The sequence below is a fragment of the Chiroxiphia lanceolata genome, chromosome 17, assembly GCF_009829145.1.
Source record: "Chiroxiphia lanceolata isolate bChiLan1 chromosome 17, bChiLan1.pri, whole genome shotgun sequence".
NCBI classification, from domain to species: domain Eukaryota; kingdom Metazoa; phylum Chordata; class Aves; order Passeriformes; family Pipridae; genus Chiroxiphia; species Chiroxiphia lanceolata.
The window spans coordinates 12,130,874-12,150,343 of NC_045653.1; the positions used below are offsets into that span (position 1 = coordinate 12,130,874).

Here is a 19,470-nt window from a genome sequence, read left to right on the forward strand (position 1 = left end):
GGTAAACTAAGTGGTTAAATGTGAGCAGAACTGCAGTGAGTTTTGTAATGCGTGTGTGTGTGTATATATATATATGTAAATATGAGTAGAAAATGCTAGAAGGTCCAGAAGGGTCTGGAGCCCAAGTCTGGGGACAGCTGAGGGAACTGGGGGTGTTTAGCCTGTAGAAAAGGAGGTTAAGGGGTGGCCTTATCACTCTACAGCTCCCTGGCAGGAGGGTGTATCCACGTGGGAGTCGGGCTCTGCTCCCAGGTGACCAGCGACAGGAGAACACAGTCTTGAACTGTGCCAGGGGAGGTTTAGGTTGGACATCGGGAAGAATTTCTTCACAGGAGGGGTGCTCAGGCATAGGAATGGGCTGATCAGGGCGGTAGTGGAGTCACCGTCCCTGACGGTGTGCGAGGACAGTGGACGTGGCACTCGGTGCCATGGTCTGGCTGATGTGGTGGCGTTCGGTCACAGCTTGGACCCGATGACCTCGGGTCCTTCCCAACCTAAATCATTCTGATCCTGTGATAAGCCGGGTGCCAGAACGCGAACAGTCGCGACTCTCACCCGGGGGGCTATCGCAGGGTCTCGGCCCAGGCCCCCCTCCCCAGCCCGGTCCCACCGCCGCCCCCGGCCCGGGCGGTGCCGCCCCCCCACCGCGGCCATGCGGCGGCAGTGGCCTCTCCCGCCATTCCGCGCGGCGCCCGCCGGGACTTGTAGTCCGCGGGCCGCCTCACGCCCACGGCGAGCCCGCCAGCGTGGACTACAACTCCCGGCGGCCCTTGCGGTTTGTTTTCCTTCAAATCATCCCCGGCACCGCCCCCCCGGTCCCCGCCCCTCGGCTCCCGCCGTGTCCCGCCGCGGCCACCGTCGCCGGGCCCCGCCGCCCCGCCCCGCTCCCGGCCCTTTGACCCCGTTGTTATGCCGGGCCCGAGCCGCCGCCGCCGCCGCCGCCGCCTCCCGTAGCGCCCGGAGCCGCCCCCGCCTCGCTCCCCGCCCGCCGCGCCCGCCGCGCCCGCCCTGCCCCGCCCCGGTCCGGCCCGGCCCGGCCGCCACCCGCCCGCCCGCCCGCCCGCCTGCGCGCCCAACGGTCCGCGCCCGCCGCGCCCGCCCGCGCGGGAGGAGGAGGAGGAGGAGGATGAAGGAGATGAAGCAGAGGAGGAAGAAGGAGCGCACGTGGGCCGAGGCCGCCCGCCTGGTGAGGCGCGGGGTGGGGGCGCTCCGAGGAAGGGGCGCGGGGGCTCGGCCGGGCCCCGGGGCCTCCCCGCCGCGCCCGGCCCCTCCCCGAGTAACGGGGCCGGCGGCGCCGCCATCGCGGCCGTGGGGCCGAGCCGGGGCCGGGGCCGGGGCCGCCCAGGGGGTTGCGGGCGGTGCTGCCCGTGCCCGGCCCGGACCCGCGGCCGCCGGGGCCGGGGGTCTCCTTCCCACTTGTTTCCCTTCCCCGGCCCGATGGGAAGGGGATGCGCCCCCGGCGCGGTGCGAGCGCGACTCCCAGCCTGCCGGGGGGGCTCTGGAACGAGCTGCCCGCCCTCCGCTGGGGGCCCTCCGCCGCCTCCCGCTGGTCCCAGCTCCCGGGATGGGCTCGGGAGGTACCGTCCCGCAGCGAGTCGGTGTGTGCTGGGCAGGGTTGTGGGGACGGGTTGGTCCATTCTCCTCCTTTCGGATGGTTTAAGGCTCCGTGGAGCGAACCTGAGCCTCTGGAGAGAGCCCGGCCTGGAGCCCGGGCACGGCTGCTGTCAAAAGTTTCTGGTTTAATTAGCGGGGGTGCGGGTTCCCTCCCTGTGCTGGGCTGCCCCGGAGAAGCAGCTGTACAGAACATCCCTGAATCAGCCCGTATTTGGTCACTTTTGGGATTGGGAGACATGGCCATTCCCTTTTGTCTTAGGGAATCTCCTTGTGGAGGTCTTCCAAGTTCCAAGCCCTGCCCTGCTCCAGTGGTGTCTGTGGGAATGCTGCTGTTGTTGGACTTCCCTCTGTGAAGTGTTTGAGTCAGATCTGTCTTGGACCCCAGTTGTGAACTAGGAAATGTGACAAGAAAAATAACTTCAGTTCAACGATCAGGTGCTGGTCAGAGGTTTGATTTAAGGGCTGCATGTGGAGGTGTTTAGGCTGGTTGCTTGGCAGTTGGGTGGTCAGAGCTGGCTGGAGAGAGCTGGTTCTCTCCTGGTGACACAGTGACACAGATCTTTGTGGGTGCAGGAGTGCCAGTCCACAGAGTAAGGGATGATCCAGCTACCTGTAGTTGGGGTGAACAGATCCCTGGTTTCCTCCCTGTAGCCCTGTCAGTGGTGTTCAGTACGTGTTCCTCCTGTGTAGCCCACGGACTTCTGTAGAAACAGATCTACAAGGTTTGAGGGTGGTTGTTTTCTTTGTTTTCTTCTGTTGCCGTGTGTGTGTTTTGGTTTTGCCAGCCCAGGTTATGGCTTGGAGCATATAAACATTCAGAGGAACAATGTGGGTGAGTCCAGGGAGACTCATGTCTGGTACTGAGGATGTTAAGGATAAGTCTTTGTGCTCCTGAGTAAGATTTCTTTGGCTATTGGAGTGTTTTCTTACTGCCTGCCAGGAAGAAACCTAATCAGACAAGCATCTGTCTTCCAGCAACTTGCATCATCTTTTGTGTGTAAATTATAATATTTCAGACCCACGTGGCTTTGCTTGAAAAACCAAAGAAGGGCTTAGGGCAGCCTCTGTGGAACTTCACTGCAGGAGCCTGGTGGTCTGGTTTTCCATTGTGCATTTCTCCTTAGGATCCAGGTTCTGTGAGCCAGGTGTGTCACTGCAGGTGGCAGGGATGCTTTCCTGGTAGGTGACCCCAGGGGCAGAGGCTGTGCCATGTGACCTTGCACAAAGTCAGCTCATCCAAACATCCTGAGCCCTGACAGATGAAAAAAAAATCAGTATTTATAGGCTTCCCAAAGCAGCATATGAGACACTGACTTTAAAGCAGTCACCTAATACACCTCCTCGTGATGGGGAAAGGAACTCTTCACACAGTTCCCCTCACCTGTCTTTTGGCCAGAACCTCAGGCACAGTGGGTGCATGAGGTGTCTAAGCCTCAACAGCATCTTAGAGCCATTGATGAACCAGAAATAGAACGATCTCATACTAGATTATCCACTTAGAGGGACCTACAGTTGCGTAGCTGCACTTCCAGCTTGCAGGACTGATTGTAAATCCACTAAAAATAGACCTTTATTTCACACTAGTCTTACACATGCTCCCTGTCAAAATGCTTTTAATTTCCCTCTCTGACGTGCACTGGTATATTTTGTATTCCTCTCAACGTTTCTGAGAATCGCAGGCAAAAGTGCTTTTCAGTGTTGCTACTCCTACAGAGCCAAAGCTCTGCAACTTTCCCTAAAATAAGCCTTTAAAGATTCATCTGGATGCCCAGAGCCATGGCACTATCCCACAAATGCTGTCAGAACTGGATGTCCAGTAAATTAATTGGGGAAGTGATGTAAACTTCCATAATTAGGGGCACAGGAATCCTTGGCTATAAACAGTGGAGGTGGGGGGAAATTCTGTTTTGGGGGTAAGGAATAGCTAACAACTAATGCTGAAGTTGTAGCTCTGGGTGGGAAGGTTGATGTGGCAGTGGAAGTGTCAGGTTGGAGAAGGATGGAGGGCCAGCTCTGGAGGCTGGGGTTTGGTGCCTAAAGCTTGCAGGATCTTCTCTCCCCCAGTTCTTCCATTAAGGGCTCTGTACACTTAGCACAGCTCTTGATTGGAAATTGTTCCCCTGAGTGCAGATTCTTTTATCTGTATGTAAATGCTCCTTCGTGCTCAGTTCTAGGCCGCGTATTTCGCTTGCTGTGTCTGTCACTAGAGAGAGGTTTGAATAATTCCCTGATTTTTTTTGGAACAGGCGTGTTGCGTTCGGCGGATCTCGCTGGGCTCGGGAGCGATGCATTTCCCCGTGTCAGCTGTCTGCTGCCTTTGAGTGACGGGGTGACAGCTCAGGAGGGAGACCTTGTGACCTGTGGAAGGAGGAAAAAGTGTGATGGAGCTGTATGGAATTAAATTAGTTTACTGGCTCTGAATGTGGCTTATCACTCGCTTTGATCTTTGCTTTAAACTCTTTGTGTTTTCGTTGGGTTTCAACTCAGGTTAGTTCTCAAATTCCCTTCCCCATCTGGATTTTTCCCTCATTCTCAGATGCTTGTGAGCTTCGGGCATCTGCAAAATACCCATTGGGTGGATATGATTTAAGAAATTCCTTTTGTAGAATCACAGAATGGTTTGGATTGGAAGGGACCTTAAAGATCATCTCCGTTCCAACCCCTTGCAAGGCACAGGACCACTTCCACTCCAGGTTGCTCCAAGCCCTGTCCAGCCTGGCCTTATCACAAGATATTGTTGAGGTGCAGAACTGGAGTGTCATGGGTTGGGTTCTTCTTTACTGGTGGAGGGTGGGGATGGTTTGGAGGTGAAAATGGAGCCCTGCACAGCTTTGGGGTGTTTTTGCACGTGTCCTGTTGCCGTGGCTGCCACAGTGACTCACTTCTAGATGTTGCTGATGGAAATGGGGCGTTTGGGTCTCTCCAGTCGGTTCCTACATGAGTCAGACTGAGAGACAGCACCATGTTGCTGACTCCTACAGCATGGGGACAGACAACACTGCGACATCGGGGGAATTTCGACCAGAGTTATGATTAAAAAGTTCCCGAGTGAATTGCTGCTTTTCGGGCCTGTTCCAGGCCATGTCCTGTGGCTTTTCCAGACCATGTCCTGTGCCTGTCTCACCCTGTCTTTCCTCACTCAGCCCCAGGTCTGTTGAGCTCAGTGCCTTTGCATTCCGAGAGCAGCACTGTCTGCTGCCGGGGAAGGCGGGAGCCGGCGTGTGGTCGGCAGCTGTAGGGTAATCTGCTCCCAGAGAAGCAGCGTGGTTTACATCTACTGCAGCTTATTTTTGCTCATTGTTTCCTGTTTATGTGGGTAATCTTCTTATCCACAGAAATGTCCGGTCCTGTCTTTGAATCCTTGAGTTCTTGCTTCTAGACATTTCGGAGCACTTAAGTTCCACAGGCTTTAAAAGAAAATCAAGTAATAACCTCTTTAGTTCTTCGGCAATTCTATTCTTCATATAATATATGGAAGGATGATTTATTATTTATTTTGTTGCCTTTTAATATCTGATTTTCCTCGTTTTGTATCAAAGGCAAGCACTCAGTCTTTTTAGTGTCTCCAGCCCTATTTTTTTTCCAAATCCTTTACTGTTATTTTGTTCTTTTCTGAATTCTGTCCTTCTCTGACACAAATTCTGACTCTTAGCTCTGGTTCCCTTCTTGGGATGGAGTAAAGATGAAATGAATGCAGTAATCCATGGAAAGTACACTATTGGACTGCATGGCTGTACTAAAAGTAATACTTCTAGTGGCAGAAAAATACTGGATGCTTTGTGGAGAGGTAGGAGAACACTCTGCATCATTAAAGGTCACTGACCTGATGTTCAGTTTTGAAGGTTTATGTGGCAGCAGCTTGGTCTAATGTATACTGAAGTCTACTGGACATCTATAGTAAAGCTTCCCCTGGGGTCAAGGCCAAATTCTGCTGCTTTTTCTCCTCCATGTTTGTATTTCAGTTCATTAGGGACCAGATGAAGGTAAAGCCTTTTGTGATGCTCACTGGGATCTTGAGGTAGCCTGAAATTTTACTGTGTGTCTTTGCAGATGAATCAGGTTTGAAGAGGCACATTATTGGGTCTGGACCACAGCTGATGGAGTAATTCTGGGAATGCAGAAGCCAATTCTGTAATGACACATGGTCTTTCTGTCTTTTCAGGTGCTGGAAAATTACTCTGATGCTCCCATGACCCCAAAACAGATTCTGCAGGTCATAGAGGCTGAAGGACTAAAGGAAATGAGGTTAGTATTGATGATCTTGTCTAAACCAGCATGGAGCATGGGGGAGGCAGCGTATGAAGGCTTGTGTTGCTTCGTGCAGTTCTGCCTCATCCCCAGCCCACTTGGCTTCCCTTTTTCCAGCCTGGTAATTTCAGATGACGGTACAGACATTTATCTACAGGTTGTGGGGTTTTTTCTTTGACAATAACTGGAAGCTGTTTGTGGATTTTTTTTTTTTACAACACAGAGAGTCCCTTCACCCATCTATTGTGAAATAAACGCCTCTTGCAGATCAGACCCCTGCATTGTGCTGTACTTACCACTCACTCACGTGGTTCTCTCATGAGTAGCTCCCAGCAGTTTCTGCTATTGTGACTCGAGTTTAAGTTTTGTCTCCTCTGATGCTTCATTTCCAGAGCAGACATTATGTTTTAGGAGACTCAAGTCAGTCTTCTTTATGTCACTACACTGGCTGCTGCTCAGATTCTCGAGCACTGAGAGAGCGCAGCTCACACGGTTGTGGCTCTTGACATTGATGCCCATCTCAAGGTGGATTTCATATGGAAAAGAACCTGATATAGAGCCTTGGAAAGGGCAGAAGTGGGAGATTGCTTTCCTTGGTTAAGTTCCTGTGAGCCTCCATCTGTTTCCATGACAGTAGTAGAAATACAGAGTGTCTTGCAGCTCAAAGAAAGTGGGTAACTGTGATAGTCCAAATGCCTCAGTTAGTGCTGCCTGGCAAAAAAAAAAAAAAGAAGTTTGACTACCAGAGACAGAAAAAGCTGCTGCCCAGGGAGGGACTTCTGGGGAATCCAGATACATGGACTGTTTCTAGTCTTGCTTCCCCCTCCCCTTGTTTCTGTGGACTGTTTTCCACCCTGATGTTTGTATTTCCTGAACCTGTACTTTACCCACCTACAGAAGTTAAATGGGTTTCTCCTTGGACCTAAATGTTAACTTGTTTCTGCTCCTAATTTGTGTGAAATCAGGAAACAGCTGGGGTGGTTTAAACAGTGAAAATCAGTGACGTGTACAGAAGTGTTGGGTGTGGGACCTGCCCTTGTTTGGAGAGGTGCAGGGCCCGTGTATGCACCTGCATCAAATTTGGAGCTGTTGGAATGCCCACCTGCCAAGGGCTTACCAGAAGGGTGGAGAGGGACTTTTCACAGGGGCACATAGTGATAGGATAAAGGGGAGTGGCCTTAAGGTGAAGGAGGGTAGATTTAGATTGGATATTAGGAAGGAATTCTTTATTGTGAGCATGGTGAGGCCCTGGCACAGGTTGCCCAGAGAAGCTGTGGCTGCCCCATCCCTGGAAGTGTCCAAGGCCAGGTTGGACGGGGCTTGGAGCAACCTGGGATAGTGGAAGGTGTCCCTGCCCATGGCACGGGGTTGGAATGAGATGGTCTTTAAGGTCCCTTCCCAACCCAAACCATCTTCGGATTCTATGATTCTTGTTGAGGAGATCTTCACTGGTTTGGATATGGGCAGTGGTTTCACAGCCATGAGTAGAATTCAGACCGATTTAATGAGGACTTTCATACAGTTTTGCTTCAATCAGTCCTCTACAACTCTCACATCAGTCCTGTTACCTAAGCAGGCGGTTGCAGATCTCTGTGCACAGGCTGTCCTCTGCCAAAGGTAATAGCAGGGCTCTTCACACACAGAAATTATCCTATGCTTTCTCAGTTTTTTACAAGTGGCCTGTCACAGTGTATAAGTAAAGACCAGACTTCAGAGCATATGTCAGGTTAAATCCCACAAAGCTAACTAATTCCTTTAAAGGTCGGTGGTTTCCCTTGGGATATCTGCTTTTCCTTCCCCAGTCATTAATTCTCTGCTGTAAGAAAAGACTGTTTTCTTCAGAGCATGATTGTTCACAGAATAAAGGCAGTGAGCCTGCCTGGTTGATCGTGCAGCCGGCTTGCTGGTGCTTGTATAGAAGCCCTTCCTGAAACTCCATTTCCTGAAGGAAATAGCTCAGTGCCTCGAGATGTTTTTCCCTCTGAATCAGTCCTGAGGTGGGGCTCCCCAGTTCAGGGGTCACGCTGCTCTGCCAGGAGGGCCATGTTCCATATGGGACACTGATGTTCCCGTGAGGCTGGTGCTCGAGCCAGGACACTTGGGCCCAGCACCATACTGAGTTTAGCTACTTAAACAGAGTTTTAACTGCTTGCTTTTCTCTTGTTTCGGGGAGAACTACTCACTTTGATGTTTTAATAGAACTCTGTGGCTGGTGAGTGTGCTTGGAGCATCGGGTAAACACAGAGGGGAAAGCACTGTCTAACAGGACACCAGGCTGGAAATTTTATACATGTTATCTAAAAGTGATACAGGGTAACTTTGCCTGTTGCCAAGGCCTATGAAGGAATGTCCAAAACCCAAACACATTCAGGGTGCAAACAGAGCGTTCTAAGTTTTCAATTTGAGGATGATTTTCTTAGAAGTATTTTATCTCGCTCCAGTTTTCGGTTTCACTTTTACTAAAAATGCAGTCAGTGCTGCTGTAATGTCTCTTCCAGATAACTTTCTGCCTGTACATGTGGGACTGAGTGGAAAACACAATATTACGTGGCACAGCAGCTCCATTGGTGTGAGCGTAGGATGGGGCTTTAACCAGGGGGCTACATAGAACCTGTGAGTGAGTGAGTGAGTGAGTGCATCAGAGCCTTCATCTCGAGCTCTGCTTATGCAGTTTGGTCTGTGACATGTCGGGGAGACATTCCAGTAACACGTGTGTGTGCAGTTTGTTTGTGTCTTTCTACCGCTGAATAAATCTGGGGTTTTTGTAAAGTCAATCCAACACCGAAGGTTTCAAGCAGAGGAGGGGAGGAAACAGGTAATAAAAGTTAGAAATGTCTAAAACCAGATGAGAGGGCAGCTTAAAATTGGTGTCACATTTCCTGTTTGCTGCCGATGGCTGGGTGTGATGTGCTGAGGCTGATGTACAGGTCAGAATGAAAGCACTGACACTGTTCTGGCTGAAGTGTCCGTCCCATAAAGTTTATGACATCACCTCTGTTCCCCTCTGTCAGCTAAATGGTGCCCTTTTAACCAGATCACTCAGGCTGTTTTCTTGATAAACCCATCTCTTAAACTGTTCCCTCTCTTCCTTCCTGTGTTCCAGTGGCACGTCTCCCCTGGCCTGCCTCAACGCCATGCTCCACTCCAATTCCCGGGGAGGGGACGGGCTCTTTTACAAACTGCCTGGACGCATCAGCCTTTTCACACTCAAGGTAAATGCTGAGCTCTGCTCCCAGCTGTGAGTTCTGCTCCCTGTGCAGGGCTGAGTGTTACCTGCCACTGAGCATCAGTGTGCTGCAGGTGGGACTGTCATGTGAGACAGAGTCTGGAATTCATTATTTCCTTGGAGCTTGTACCTTTCAGCTATATTCAGCCATCTGTGATAAATAACTTTAAAAAAACCCCTATTTTTTTCTTGAATTGCACAAGCAAGATAAATCCTCTTATTGCAGTACCTGGTGTCCACTCAGGCAGCTGCTTATTGGAACAGTCCCATGCATTCCCTTGCTGCCAGCCACAAGGGAAAACAACCAGCCAAGGAATTAAATTGGTCCAAGAGCTTGTAGCAACAAGTAAAATCTTGATAGGAAAATGCATATTTATTCTTTTGGTTGGTTGTTTTGTGTTCCACCACATTCAGTGTTATTTAGCATCAGCATTTTCCTCAAATCTTGAAGTCTCTCTGGAACATGTTTTTTAATTTTTTATTTATTGTCCCAGTAATCTTAAATATTGAAAATGTTTCTGGTCTTGGGCTTTTCTTTTGCATTGTTTTGTACTGTTGGTTTCCCTGATGAGTATCAGCTTGATAGACAACAGGTATCTCAGGTATTTCATTTCCATCTATTTTCTGTTGTTAGAAAATCTTGTTGAATCACCTTATTTTGCTGAAAATAGGTGGCATTGAAATGGCTTTACTTGTACAAGTAGAAGAAAAATCTCCTAATCTTACTGTCTTAGTATTTGGCTCCTCTAATGCTACCTGTTCTTTCTTAGCAAGAATGAGGTAGTTCTTTTTAATAGAATCTCCTTGCTTACAAAAAATTTTAACAAATTATTAATTTTTTTTATTGAATTAATTATTATTAACCTGATATTTTGGGAGTGTGAGTTACTCGTCTAGGAGGGCTCTATGACCTGCTTGTAGTTTAGGTGACTTCTGTTCTGTTGTGAGCCCAAATGTACTTCAAAATATCTTTTCTGCATCAAGGATTAAGGTTAAAGGCTCCCACTGGTGTAAGTCTGGGAGGGAGGGAGGGCTGTATCCACCTCAGTTGTGTTTCCCCTCTAGAAGGATGCCTTGCAGTGGTCTCGGAACCTGTCAGTGCCAGAAGGGGAGGAGCTGGAGGACACAGCAGACGCAGAAAGCTGTGGGTCCAACGAAGCCAGCACTGTGAGTGGTGACAATGATGGTAAGTGTTTGGTGGCATTAACCCTAAACTCTAGGGCCTACTCCTGTGTCTGACTGAGAGCCCATCTCTTTCAGTGTCTCTAGATGAAACCTCCTCTAACGCCTCCTGTTCCACAGAATCTCAGAGCAAGGGACCTGCTACCAGGGAGAGCTACAGAACCGCTTCCCAGGTAGGAAAAAGTGGGACTAATGGGAAGAGTGAACCACCCGTTGCTGGTGGGGTGGTGTGACCCGGTCTAGTTGTGCACAGGTGCCTCAGAGTTGAGGGACTGTTTCCTTGGGTGAGGAGTTGGCAGGATGGGGAGGGATCATGTACGGGAAGGCAAAGTTGAATTCTCTGCTAGTCCTGAGTACAGTGACATCTGAAGATTTGCCTAGGAGCCAGGCAGTTAGTTCTTTAACCAAAGAACATGCTGTTTAGAAGATCATTTTACTCTTCCCTAATGCCTTCAATTCCTTTGTTTTGGTTTCTATCTGGCCTGCAGACAACCAAACAGAAGAAAAAGACAGGTGTGATGCTGCCTCGGGTGGTGTTAACCCCGCTGAAAGTAAATGGGGCACACATGGAGTCTGCCTCGGGTGAGCATGGCTTTGGGAGGGGGTTCCTAATGACCTCACAGATCTCTCTCAACCTCCCAGTCATCCATGTTTGCCTGAGGATTTCTGTAACACCTGCTGAGAATGAGTGTGACTGCAGAGAGTTGTGTGTACGTTTAACTCCATCAAAATAGTTGGGCAATACCCCATAATAGCAGATCTGTTAGTAACAGATAATTCCTGCATGTTCAACCACTCTCCCTTTGGCTGTTCTTTGTGTATTTTTATGAAGTTGGTTTGCTTTTAGGGTTCACAGGAAGGCACGCTGACGGAGAGAGCAGCAGCACATCCAGCAGCAGCAGCAGCTCCTTGGCCTTGTGCAAAACCAGCCTGCGCAGTAGGACAGAGATAAACAGGGATCCTCCACAGCTGCTGAGGGGCATCCGAAAGCCCACGGCTGGTATGTGCCTCTGGTTACAGGTAGAAGAATAATCGGTGATGTTGAATCTGAGAAAGGAGCGCCAGGATCTCTTCCCTCAGGAGGCATTTGATGATCTGAGGTCGCAAGCCAGGGTTTCCGCCCTGAACATTAGTGAGGCAGTTGCTTAAAAGTTTCCCTGGTCTGAAGAGAAGCATCGAGAATTGTACCTGAATGTGGCAGAACTGTGACCTAATATTAAAATTCCAGATGTGTCTATTAATTACTGGGCTGGAGTCATTCTTCACACTTGCATACTGCAGTCTTTCTTGTCTCTCTTGCTCCTTTCGCTGTAGTAGTTTAATTTCCTACCTATCAGGCTGAAGTACTTATATACAACAACGTTAATTTTATTTGCCTGTCCTTAAACTCCAGGGCAAATGAAACGGAACAGGGGTGAGGATATTGACTTTGAGACCCCTGGCTCCATCCTCGTCAACACAAACCTGCGGGCGCTGATCAACTCCAGGACCTTTAACGCGCTCCCGTCGCACTTCCAGCAGCAGCTGCTTTACCTCCTGCCCGAAGTGGACAGACAGGTATGAGCACTCGGGTGTTTTCCCTTCACTGGTTGCCCCTTGAGTGTGGAACAGCTGGAGCAATGTGTCCTGTGTGTCCTGGTAGGTCGGGGCTGACGGGCTGATGCGCCTCAGCGGCAGCGCCCTGAACAACGAGTTCTTCACCCACGCTGCACAGAGCTGGAGAGAGCGGCTCGCTGACGGTGAGTGGCTCTGCTTTCCTGGGGAGTGGGTGCTCATTTTACAGGATTTTTGTTTCTCTTTTGCAGTTAACAAACAGAAATTTAGTCCAGCTTTGCTGCGTATGCAACTATGTCACCCCCAACTTTTCTTCTTTCTTTTCTTTTTTTCCCCCTCCCTCCTTTAAAATCAAAGATGTGATTTCTTTTGGTGCCATGGGACTTTTCAGAGCTAAGTGGTGAAGGTATAAAGTAGTGCCAGACTTATCTTTCCTTAAATGGTGGCCTGTGTCTGGTTAAACATGATTTTTTCCACATTTATTTGAGGCTGTGTGACCACCATCCTTATGGAGCTGCAGGCAGCACATGGATCCAGAGTAGGGTGGGGAGCAGGGTGGTAACAGCCTGTCCTTCGTATATACAGCTGCTATACTGTTCAAACACTAGAGGTTGCATTTGCAGAATCAGTTTTGTTGGAACTGAGTTTCAGTCTCTTGCTTCCATGTAGGTGAATTCACCCATGAGATGCAAGTTCGAATCCGGCAGGAGATGGAAAAGGAAAAGAGAGTGGAGCAATGGAAAGAGAAGTTCTTTGAGGACTACTATGGACAAAAGTGAGAAATTTTACCTTGTCTATTCTGTTTTATCCATGTTTATGCAGGTGGCAGAGCGTGTTTCTGTTTGATGATACCTGAGCAGATGCAGCCAGCATAAACTCCTCGAAATATACAGGTTATCAGGTGAATCGTTCCAGCTGTTGCTCTGGGAAAATCCTTAGTGGAATTGACTGGGTCATAGAATTTTGTAACCTATATATTTTGTGTCCAAGACAAGTTAATATTACTTGTTTTTCTTTGCAAATATTTACATTTTCTTATTTTTCTCATCCCCTGTGATAGCAATGTGGTGAATGTGCGGGTTCTCCCCTTGCAGGGTGAGTTAACGAGGGTTTGATGAGTCTCTGCCCATGGTGGTGCTATTCAGTAACACTGAAATTGGGGTGGCCTTTGGGTCTGAGCTGGTTTTTGTGTTTGCCCCATAGGTTGGGCCTGAGCCAGGAAGAATCCCAGGAGCAGAATTCGGTGCAGGAAGATGCTGAGAACAGGACAGAGCTGTCTGTTAAAGGAGAGGCGAGGCTGCCCCGCGGGCCGACCACGCGGCAGAGGGACGGACGCTTCCGGAAACGCTCCCGGGCCGACCTGCGGTGCCGGGCCAGGAGGAGCCTGTACAGACTGCGGGAACCCGAGCACACAGAAGCTCCCAAAGAGCCTGCTCCCATGGGGCCGGATTCCTCCCTCCATAAAGAGCCAAAGCCTGAGACAGACCTGAAGAAAGATGATCTGACCAGCCCCTCAGCTGCAGGACTGAAGGCGGAGAGTTCTGAGCTGCACCTCTCTCCAGAGACTTCCAAATCACACAGCAAATCGGAAGATCCGTCGCTGGCAGCTGGGAACAGAATTCCCAGTTTGCCCCAGGAGAACTCTGCTCAGGAGTCCAAGGAGCAGAAGAGGAAAAGCTTTGAGGAGGCTGCCTCCGCGTCCTTCCCCGAAAAGAAGCCCCGGCTTGAAGATCGTCAGTCCTTTCGTAACACAATTGAAAGTGTTCACCCAGAAAAGCCACAGCCTACTAAAGAGGAGCCCAAAGTCCCACCCATCCGGGTAAGAAAGAGCTTTAGAGCTTCTGGGTGTCTCAGGTCTGCCGTGCTCAGCAGCATCAAAACGTTACTAAAACGTCAAGTGTTGCCACCTTACGGGAAGGAGTCGAAGGGTTTCATTGGTAGAGCTGGTGAAGTGCCTCTGATTGCCACAGTCTGCTGTCAAATTTAGACAGGCAAAGAATGTAAAGTCATCCCAAGGTCTTCGCACAAGAGCACGGGGTAACCTTGACTTGCTCCCTTGGTTGGCATTTCTGTGGATACAGAAAGCACTTTGCCTGAGATGAGCTGATTTGTAGCAAAAGACCTTCAAATCGTGTACTTTATCCTGTGTAGTTCCTCAGTTCCTTTTTTTTTTTTTTTTTTGACAGAATCTCAGTATTCCTTCTGACTTTTCCTGTTTTGACTAGAGATATCCATTTTGGTAGCTCCAGGGCTCCAGGGTGGTCATCCTGGTGTAGGGGAGAACAGTTTGATACGTCTGAAGACGTGAATGTAAATAACTTGCTCTGTATTTGCCTGTGGGCTCCGGTAAAACAATATTAGTGTGAACTGAGCTTTACAGAGCACGGAGCAGAGGTTGCAGAAACGTGCTGCTTCTCTGTATAAAGTAGTTCCCAAGTTGAAATTTGAAATTTTTTATTGAATTCTCGTGAGAGGAGTTGCGATGAGAAGATCTGTGATGAGCGGATGCCAGTAAAAAGCATTTCACTGGAGGTGGCCGGCATTAGAACTATAACCGCTCTTCCCTTTCTTTCAGATTCAACTTTCACGTATTAAACCACCCTGGGTGGTTAAAGGTCAGCCCACTTACCAGATCTGCCCCCGGATCATCCCCAGCACGGAGCCCTCCGGCCGGGGCCGCCCCGGGGCCCGGACCCTCGCAGACATTAAGGCCCGTGCTCTGCAAGCCCGAGCCCAGCGCGAAGCCGCCACCGCCGCCATCGGAGGAGGGGGTGGCCCGGGCGGGGGGAGAAGCACCGATGAAGGAGGAGGTGGAGGAGAACCCGGCAGGCGTTCCCAGCACAGGAGATCCAAGAGAGCTCATGGAAAGCGTGCGTCAGATCTACAACGAGCACAACTACAGTCGCCTGTTCCTCTGAGCAGAGGGGAGGCTGACTCTGGGGGGGCTGCTCGGGAGGCCAACGTGAATTCCTGCCTCTCTTCCAGACAAGACTGCTCTTCCTCAAAGAGTGAGGGGGGTGGCCTTCCAGGCTGTGCTGCAGGTGCTGGCTCAGGGGACACTCAGCCCGGTGATGGGTCACCTAGGAGGCCATTCTGTGACGCTGTGACTGAGTCATCCTTGGACAATGTGACTCCTGAGAGGCCGGAGGAGAGCCCTGAGCAGCTCCTCTGTGACCCAAGGACCGAACCCCTACCTTGTGCCACATCTCCGGAGAGCACAAAGCTGGGATGTGCAGTTCCTGTGGTGACCAGTCTGTGTTCTGGGGGGCAGGGAGCAGGGGTCAGTCCCAGGGGAGACAGGGCTGTGGTGGAACTTGGAGATGTTGGTGCTCCCACCATACAGCTGGATTATCCTTCTGATGTAAAGGAAAATTATTCCAGTTATCCTTTTCTACCAGAGTTGTCATTGGGTGGTACAGAACGCCATGATCCAGGGACGGTGTCTAGGTTTAGATTTAACAGCTCTGAAACTTTTATGGAAAAATGTGGTGCTGATAGTAATACCTCCAGAACAGTGACTGCTGGAGTGAAGAAAGTGATCCCTGTGGCGTGTGATGCTGCCCAGCTGCAGGCAGGGAAAGGCAGTGATGACAAACGGTGTAATGAGGAACAAAATGCAGAGGCTCTGGTGCAGCCCTCTGTGCATGGTGGCTTTATTTCTCAGAACAGGAGAGAGACCTCTGAAAAGCTCCTGCAGCCAAGGGAGAGGTGCCTCAGAACCGAACCAGGAAACGCACACCAGCCCCTGGGAGAGACGCAGGAGCTGAAGGCAAGTGGAGATGAGGAAATAGAGAGTACACACAGTGAAACAACAGACACTGCTTCTGACTGGGAAGGGGACGTGGCTGATGAGAATGTGGAGGTGGAGATGTGCTTCAGAAGTGTCAGCTGTAGGGAGGTGACTGGGAAAGGCTCTTCCTGTCACAGCAGCAGTGAGAGGTGTGATGGGATTAGGTCAAAATCGTCTGTGGAGGCAGATAGTCCGGCCTGTGTTGGGGACTCCCCTGCACCCCCATCCCAGAGGTGGGGACCCCCCGCGCCGTTGCCCCAGAAGGCCGAGCGTCCGACCAGCTCTGCTCGGCCCGTGTCCTCCATCGAGACCAACAACCCCCTGGTGATGCAGCTGCTGAAGGGGAAGCTTCCACTGGAAGAAGTTCTCCCAGTGTCTCACGTCGACATCAAGCTGGAAATTGCACAGCCAGTGCTGGAGAAGCAGTCGGAAAGCCTCTCCCTGCACTTGGACAGAGGCAGCAGTCGCTACTTCGGCAAAGAATCTTCTCCAGAGGTGGGAATAAAGACAAGTGCCCGAAGCAGGAGCGATGACATCCACTCAGTGAGATCTTCCACAGACCCCCAGGAAAAGACTTGTGGATCGGCAGCACCATTGCCTAGAGCGGAGGATCAGGCTGTTCCAGAAAAACATTCCAAGGTTGGCTCTACTTTAAGCTGCCAAGACCAACTGGCAAATGTGGCAAGTGCCTCTCCGAAGCCTGAAGATGTGGGCCCTCGGGAAAGACAATTTTCTTCCTGTAGCTTTGAGGAGCAGAAGGAGTTGTCCAAGGTCCACCGGGTGCCACAGCACAACCCCTTAACGAGTGTCGTGGCAGGTAAAAGCCCAGAGAAGCTGAACGCCTCTACAGAGCCTCTGTTTTTATCTCCAGCTGTAACTGCTCTTGGACCAAACCAGACAGGAGGTGCATCAGTCAATAAAAGTTACAGTGGAGTTCAAGGCAAAAAGCTCTTTGGTTCTGGTTTTCCTTCCAACCCCAGCGTGAGGCTGCATCATTCCAGGGCTTTGGATCAGGGTTCAACCATGGGAACCTTGTCACCCAGCAAACAGATTCCCTTGGACAAGGGCTGTGCACTGGGAGAAGGAATCCCAGCTGCCAGGGAGGAATGGACTTCAAAGCAGCACAGCAGCACGCCGGGAGGGATCAGAAATGAGAACGTGCTGGTGTGTGGCAGCCCAGCCAAGAGTAATGCAGAGAACAGGAGGGATGCAGCCCAACAGCCCACGGAGCTGGCTGGGCACACACAGAGCGAGCCACTGGTCGTGGACTGGCCTTTCTTTAAGTTTTCAAGGGATCCAGGGAAAGGACAGAGTCACCCTTTGGAGCCTTTGTCCATCCCCTCTCAGCTCAACATCAAGCAAGCATTTTATGGGAAGCTTTCAAAGCTGCAGCTCAATTCCACCAGCTTTAATTATTCATCCAACACTCCGGCTTTCCCCCGAGGCCTTGCTGGGAGTGTGGTGCAGCTCACCCACAAAGCGAACTTTGCTGCGGGCCGGGGCACGGCCCTGGCTGTGCAGATGTTTGCTGACAGCAGCAGCGTCGAGGAGATCTCCTTCCAGTGCTCGTGCAGCCTGAAGGCCATGATCATGTGCAAAGGCTGCGGCGCCTTCTGCCACGACGACTGTATAGGACCCTCTAAGCTCTGTGTATTGTGCCTTGTGGTGAGATAATAAATTATGGCCATGGGACAGGTTGTATATTCGGTGTGTGTATTTTGATAATGACTGATCCTAACGCCTGTACACAAAAGTACACAAAGTACTCTCTCTTCATAGTAGAAACGCTGTTACACTTTGTTTTGGTGAGGAAAACGTTGACCTGCCTTCCTGTGGAGATCGACAATGCAGAGCCTGTTCCTGTTCACCGTGACACCCTGGTCTGGGTGGGCTGTGCCCCATGGGAGTGATCCTGCTGCTTCCTGCTGTCATGGAATTGCCAACTGTGCTCTGGTACCGTGCTGAGGCTGATGCCCGGGGGAGAGGCCGTTCGCTGTGGCAATCCATGGACCCTCTGTGGAGGAAATCCTTACATCCAAAGGAACTGGAAGAGGGTGTTTGCTATTTCAGGGCTGTGTGAGGTGAGGCCCTACAGTCTTCCACTCTCCCCTTCTGCCATCTCCATTCCTGGTTTGTGTGGGAAGTGCTGCTGTGCAGTGAGCGTAAGCAGAGAGCTGCCCTGCAGTGATGGTCCTGTGTGGTCTTTGGATGCTGCAGCAGACCATGGTGCCCAGGAACATGCTCTGCAGGTGGCTGTGGAGCCGTGTACAGCCCACCGTGTGCCAGATGGAGCTGATGTGGAGGATGCAAGAAGAAGAGGGAAAAAAAGTTCGGGGCAAGTGCCAAGCAAATGCCTTCTGCTGGCCTGCAGGAAGCTGTGTGACTGGGGAACTGCCTGGCTGAACTCGTGGCCCAGCAGCTGTGCCTGCCTCCTTTGGCCAACTTCCACAAACTGCTGTGGAATGCTGGAGGTTCCCTGGAGCTCGGGGATGTGGGCAGTGAGCTCTGCACTGCAGCCCTGTGGTGAGGACCTGAAACCCCACAGCAGCTGAGTTCCTGCAGACATCGAGCTGTGCATCTATGTGACCATCACCTAACATTTAAAGCAGTGTTCTTTCCTCTTTTTTTTTTTAACTTTCTTTTTTTATATTTTCATTCTTGGATGTATAAAGTGAATTATTTGGCTCCTGTAAGTATCCTCTCTGCATCTGTTTGATCATATATTTATATGTTGTACACAGTACTGGCCAACTCTGTAAATGGATGTAATGTACATAGAGCATAAAGGGGTCTTTTTTTTTATTTCCCCCCTTGGATTTTCAGGCTCTACAGCAGTATTGCATTAAAGTGGTGTTAGTTATTGTCAGAGCCACTGTATTCTGTCTTGCCTGACGTGAGGCTCACCACGCAGAGGTATCTGGGTTTCTACAGCCTCCCTGTGCCCAGGTGGACTGTGCTGTGCGGGCTCAAGGATGACCAGGTGGGATTTGCCAACCCAAGCGAGTTCACCAGTTCCTCCTCTAAGCTCTTGGTGGTTGTTGCTGCACCTGAGCTCCCAGGGAATGGCTGTACCTGTGCTGCAGGAAGGTGAACATCCTTGTGCATCCACAGAGGGAGAGCAAAACTGCAACCCTCTTCCTCTTCGGAGCAATTCCTAATCAAGAGTGAATTGCTTCAGTGAGGGGGAGAAGCCGCTGGTTTATTTAAGTGGGCAGTAGCAAGAGTTTTAGGGGGTTTTATTTTCATTTTGTTTCTTCCTGTCCCTTTTCCAGCTCCATCCTACCTCCCTTCACCATGCACTTTTTTTCAGGCGTGCAAGTTCCTCTTTCAGACACAAGCCTGAGGGGTGCAACAAGTTCAGTCCCCGAGATGGTTTATCCTTAATGCATCCAACAGCCTCATCCCATGGGAATGCGAGCCCAGTGCCCGTGGCACCCCGGCCCGGGCAGGGCTGCGGTGTCGGTGAGGGCGAGCGGAGGTGTGGAACCTGCTTACCAAAGATGGGGGGCTGGCTCTGCCTCCTGGGGGGCCACTGCAGTGTTCAGCTTGGACTGGTCTGGGGGCAGAGCCCTCGGGGGGGGGCCTGCTCGTGTCTGTCCCTTGTGCTATTGGAAAAATAAACACTGTAAAATCTGCTTGTGTGGTTTCGGTCCTTTTTTTCTGAAATCCTCCTCTGTGCTAAGGCAATGTGGTTTTTCCTTTCCTCTCTTTTAACTGGGGGTGTTCCAGAGCTCTGCTCGGGTCACTAACAGGGGGCTGTGTTGCTGCTTGGCTTCATTAAATCCAGTTTTATGCACTTACAGAACGCTGAAGATGGTGCAGCTGCTGCAGAGACGCTGTGAGGCTCTTGGGGAAC

The 19,470-nt window shown here is 50.7% G+C and overlaps 1 protein-coding gene across 4 annotated transcripts; it reads left to right on the forward strand.

Moving 5' to 3' along the window:
* Window positions 1-1,080: 1,080 nt before the first annotated feature.
* ASXL1 (ASXL transcriptional regulator 1) lies at window positions 1,081-19,249 on the forward strand. Of its 4 annotated transcripts, none has more exons than XM_032704742.1 (12): window positions 1,081-1,186; window positions 5,777-5,859; window positions 8,966-9,074; window positions 10,154-10,274; window positions 10,349-10,443; window positions 10,759-10,852; window positions 11,118-11,270; window positions 11,664-11,827; window positions 11,913-12,009; window positions 12,494-12,599; window positions 13,028-13,643; window positions 14,400-19,249. In XM_032704742.1, the coding sequence occupies exons 1-12, from the start codon at window positions 1,127-1,129 to the stop codon at window positions 17,286-17,288; spliced, it is 4,587 nt and encodes a 1,528-aa protein (XP_032560633.1). In that variant the 5' UTR covers window positions 1,081-1,126; the 3' UTR covers window positions 17,289-19,249. The 4 variants fall into 4 exon arrangements, with proteins under 4 accessions (XP_032560633.1, XP_032560635.1, XP_032560634.1 ...); XM_032704744.1 differs by having other exon boundaries at window positions 10,391-10,443; XM_032704743.1 differs by having other exon boundaries at window positions 10,157-10,274.
* The last annotated feature ends 221 nt before the right edge of the window (window positions 19,250-19,470 follow it).

Bases quoted from the DNA above. Each gene is read 5' to 3' on its own strand.
- ASXL1 (XM_032704742.1), top strand. From the start codon at position 1,127: ATGAAGGAGATGAAGCAGAGGAGGAAGAAGGAGCGCACGTGGGCCGAG. The intron at 10,444-10,758 runs GTAGGAAAAAGT...TCTGGCCTGCAG, and splicing joins GCTACAGAACCGCTTCCCAG to ACAACCAAACAGAAGAAAAA. The intron at 10,853-11,117 runs GTGAGCATGGCT...GTTTGCTTTTAG, and splicing joins ACACATGGAGTCTGCCTCGG to GGTTCACAGGAAGGCACGCT.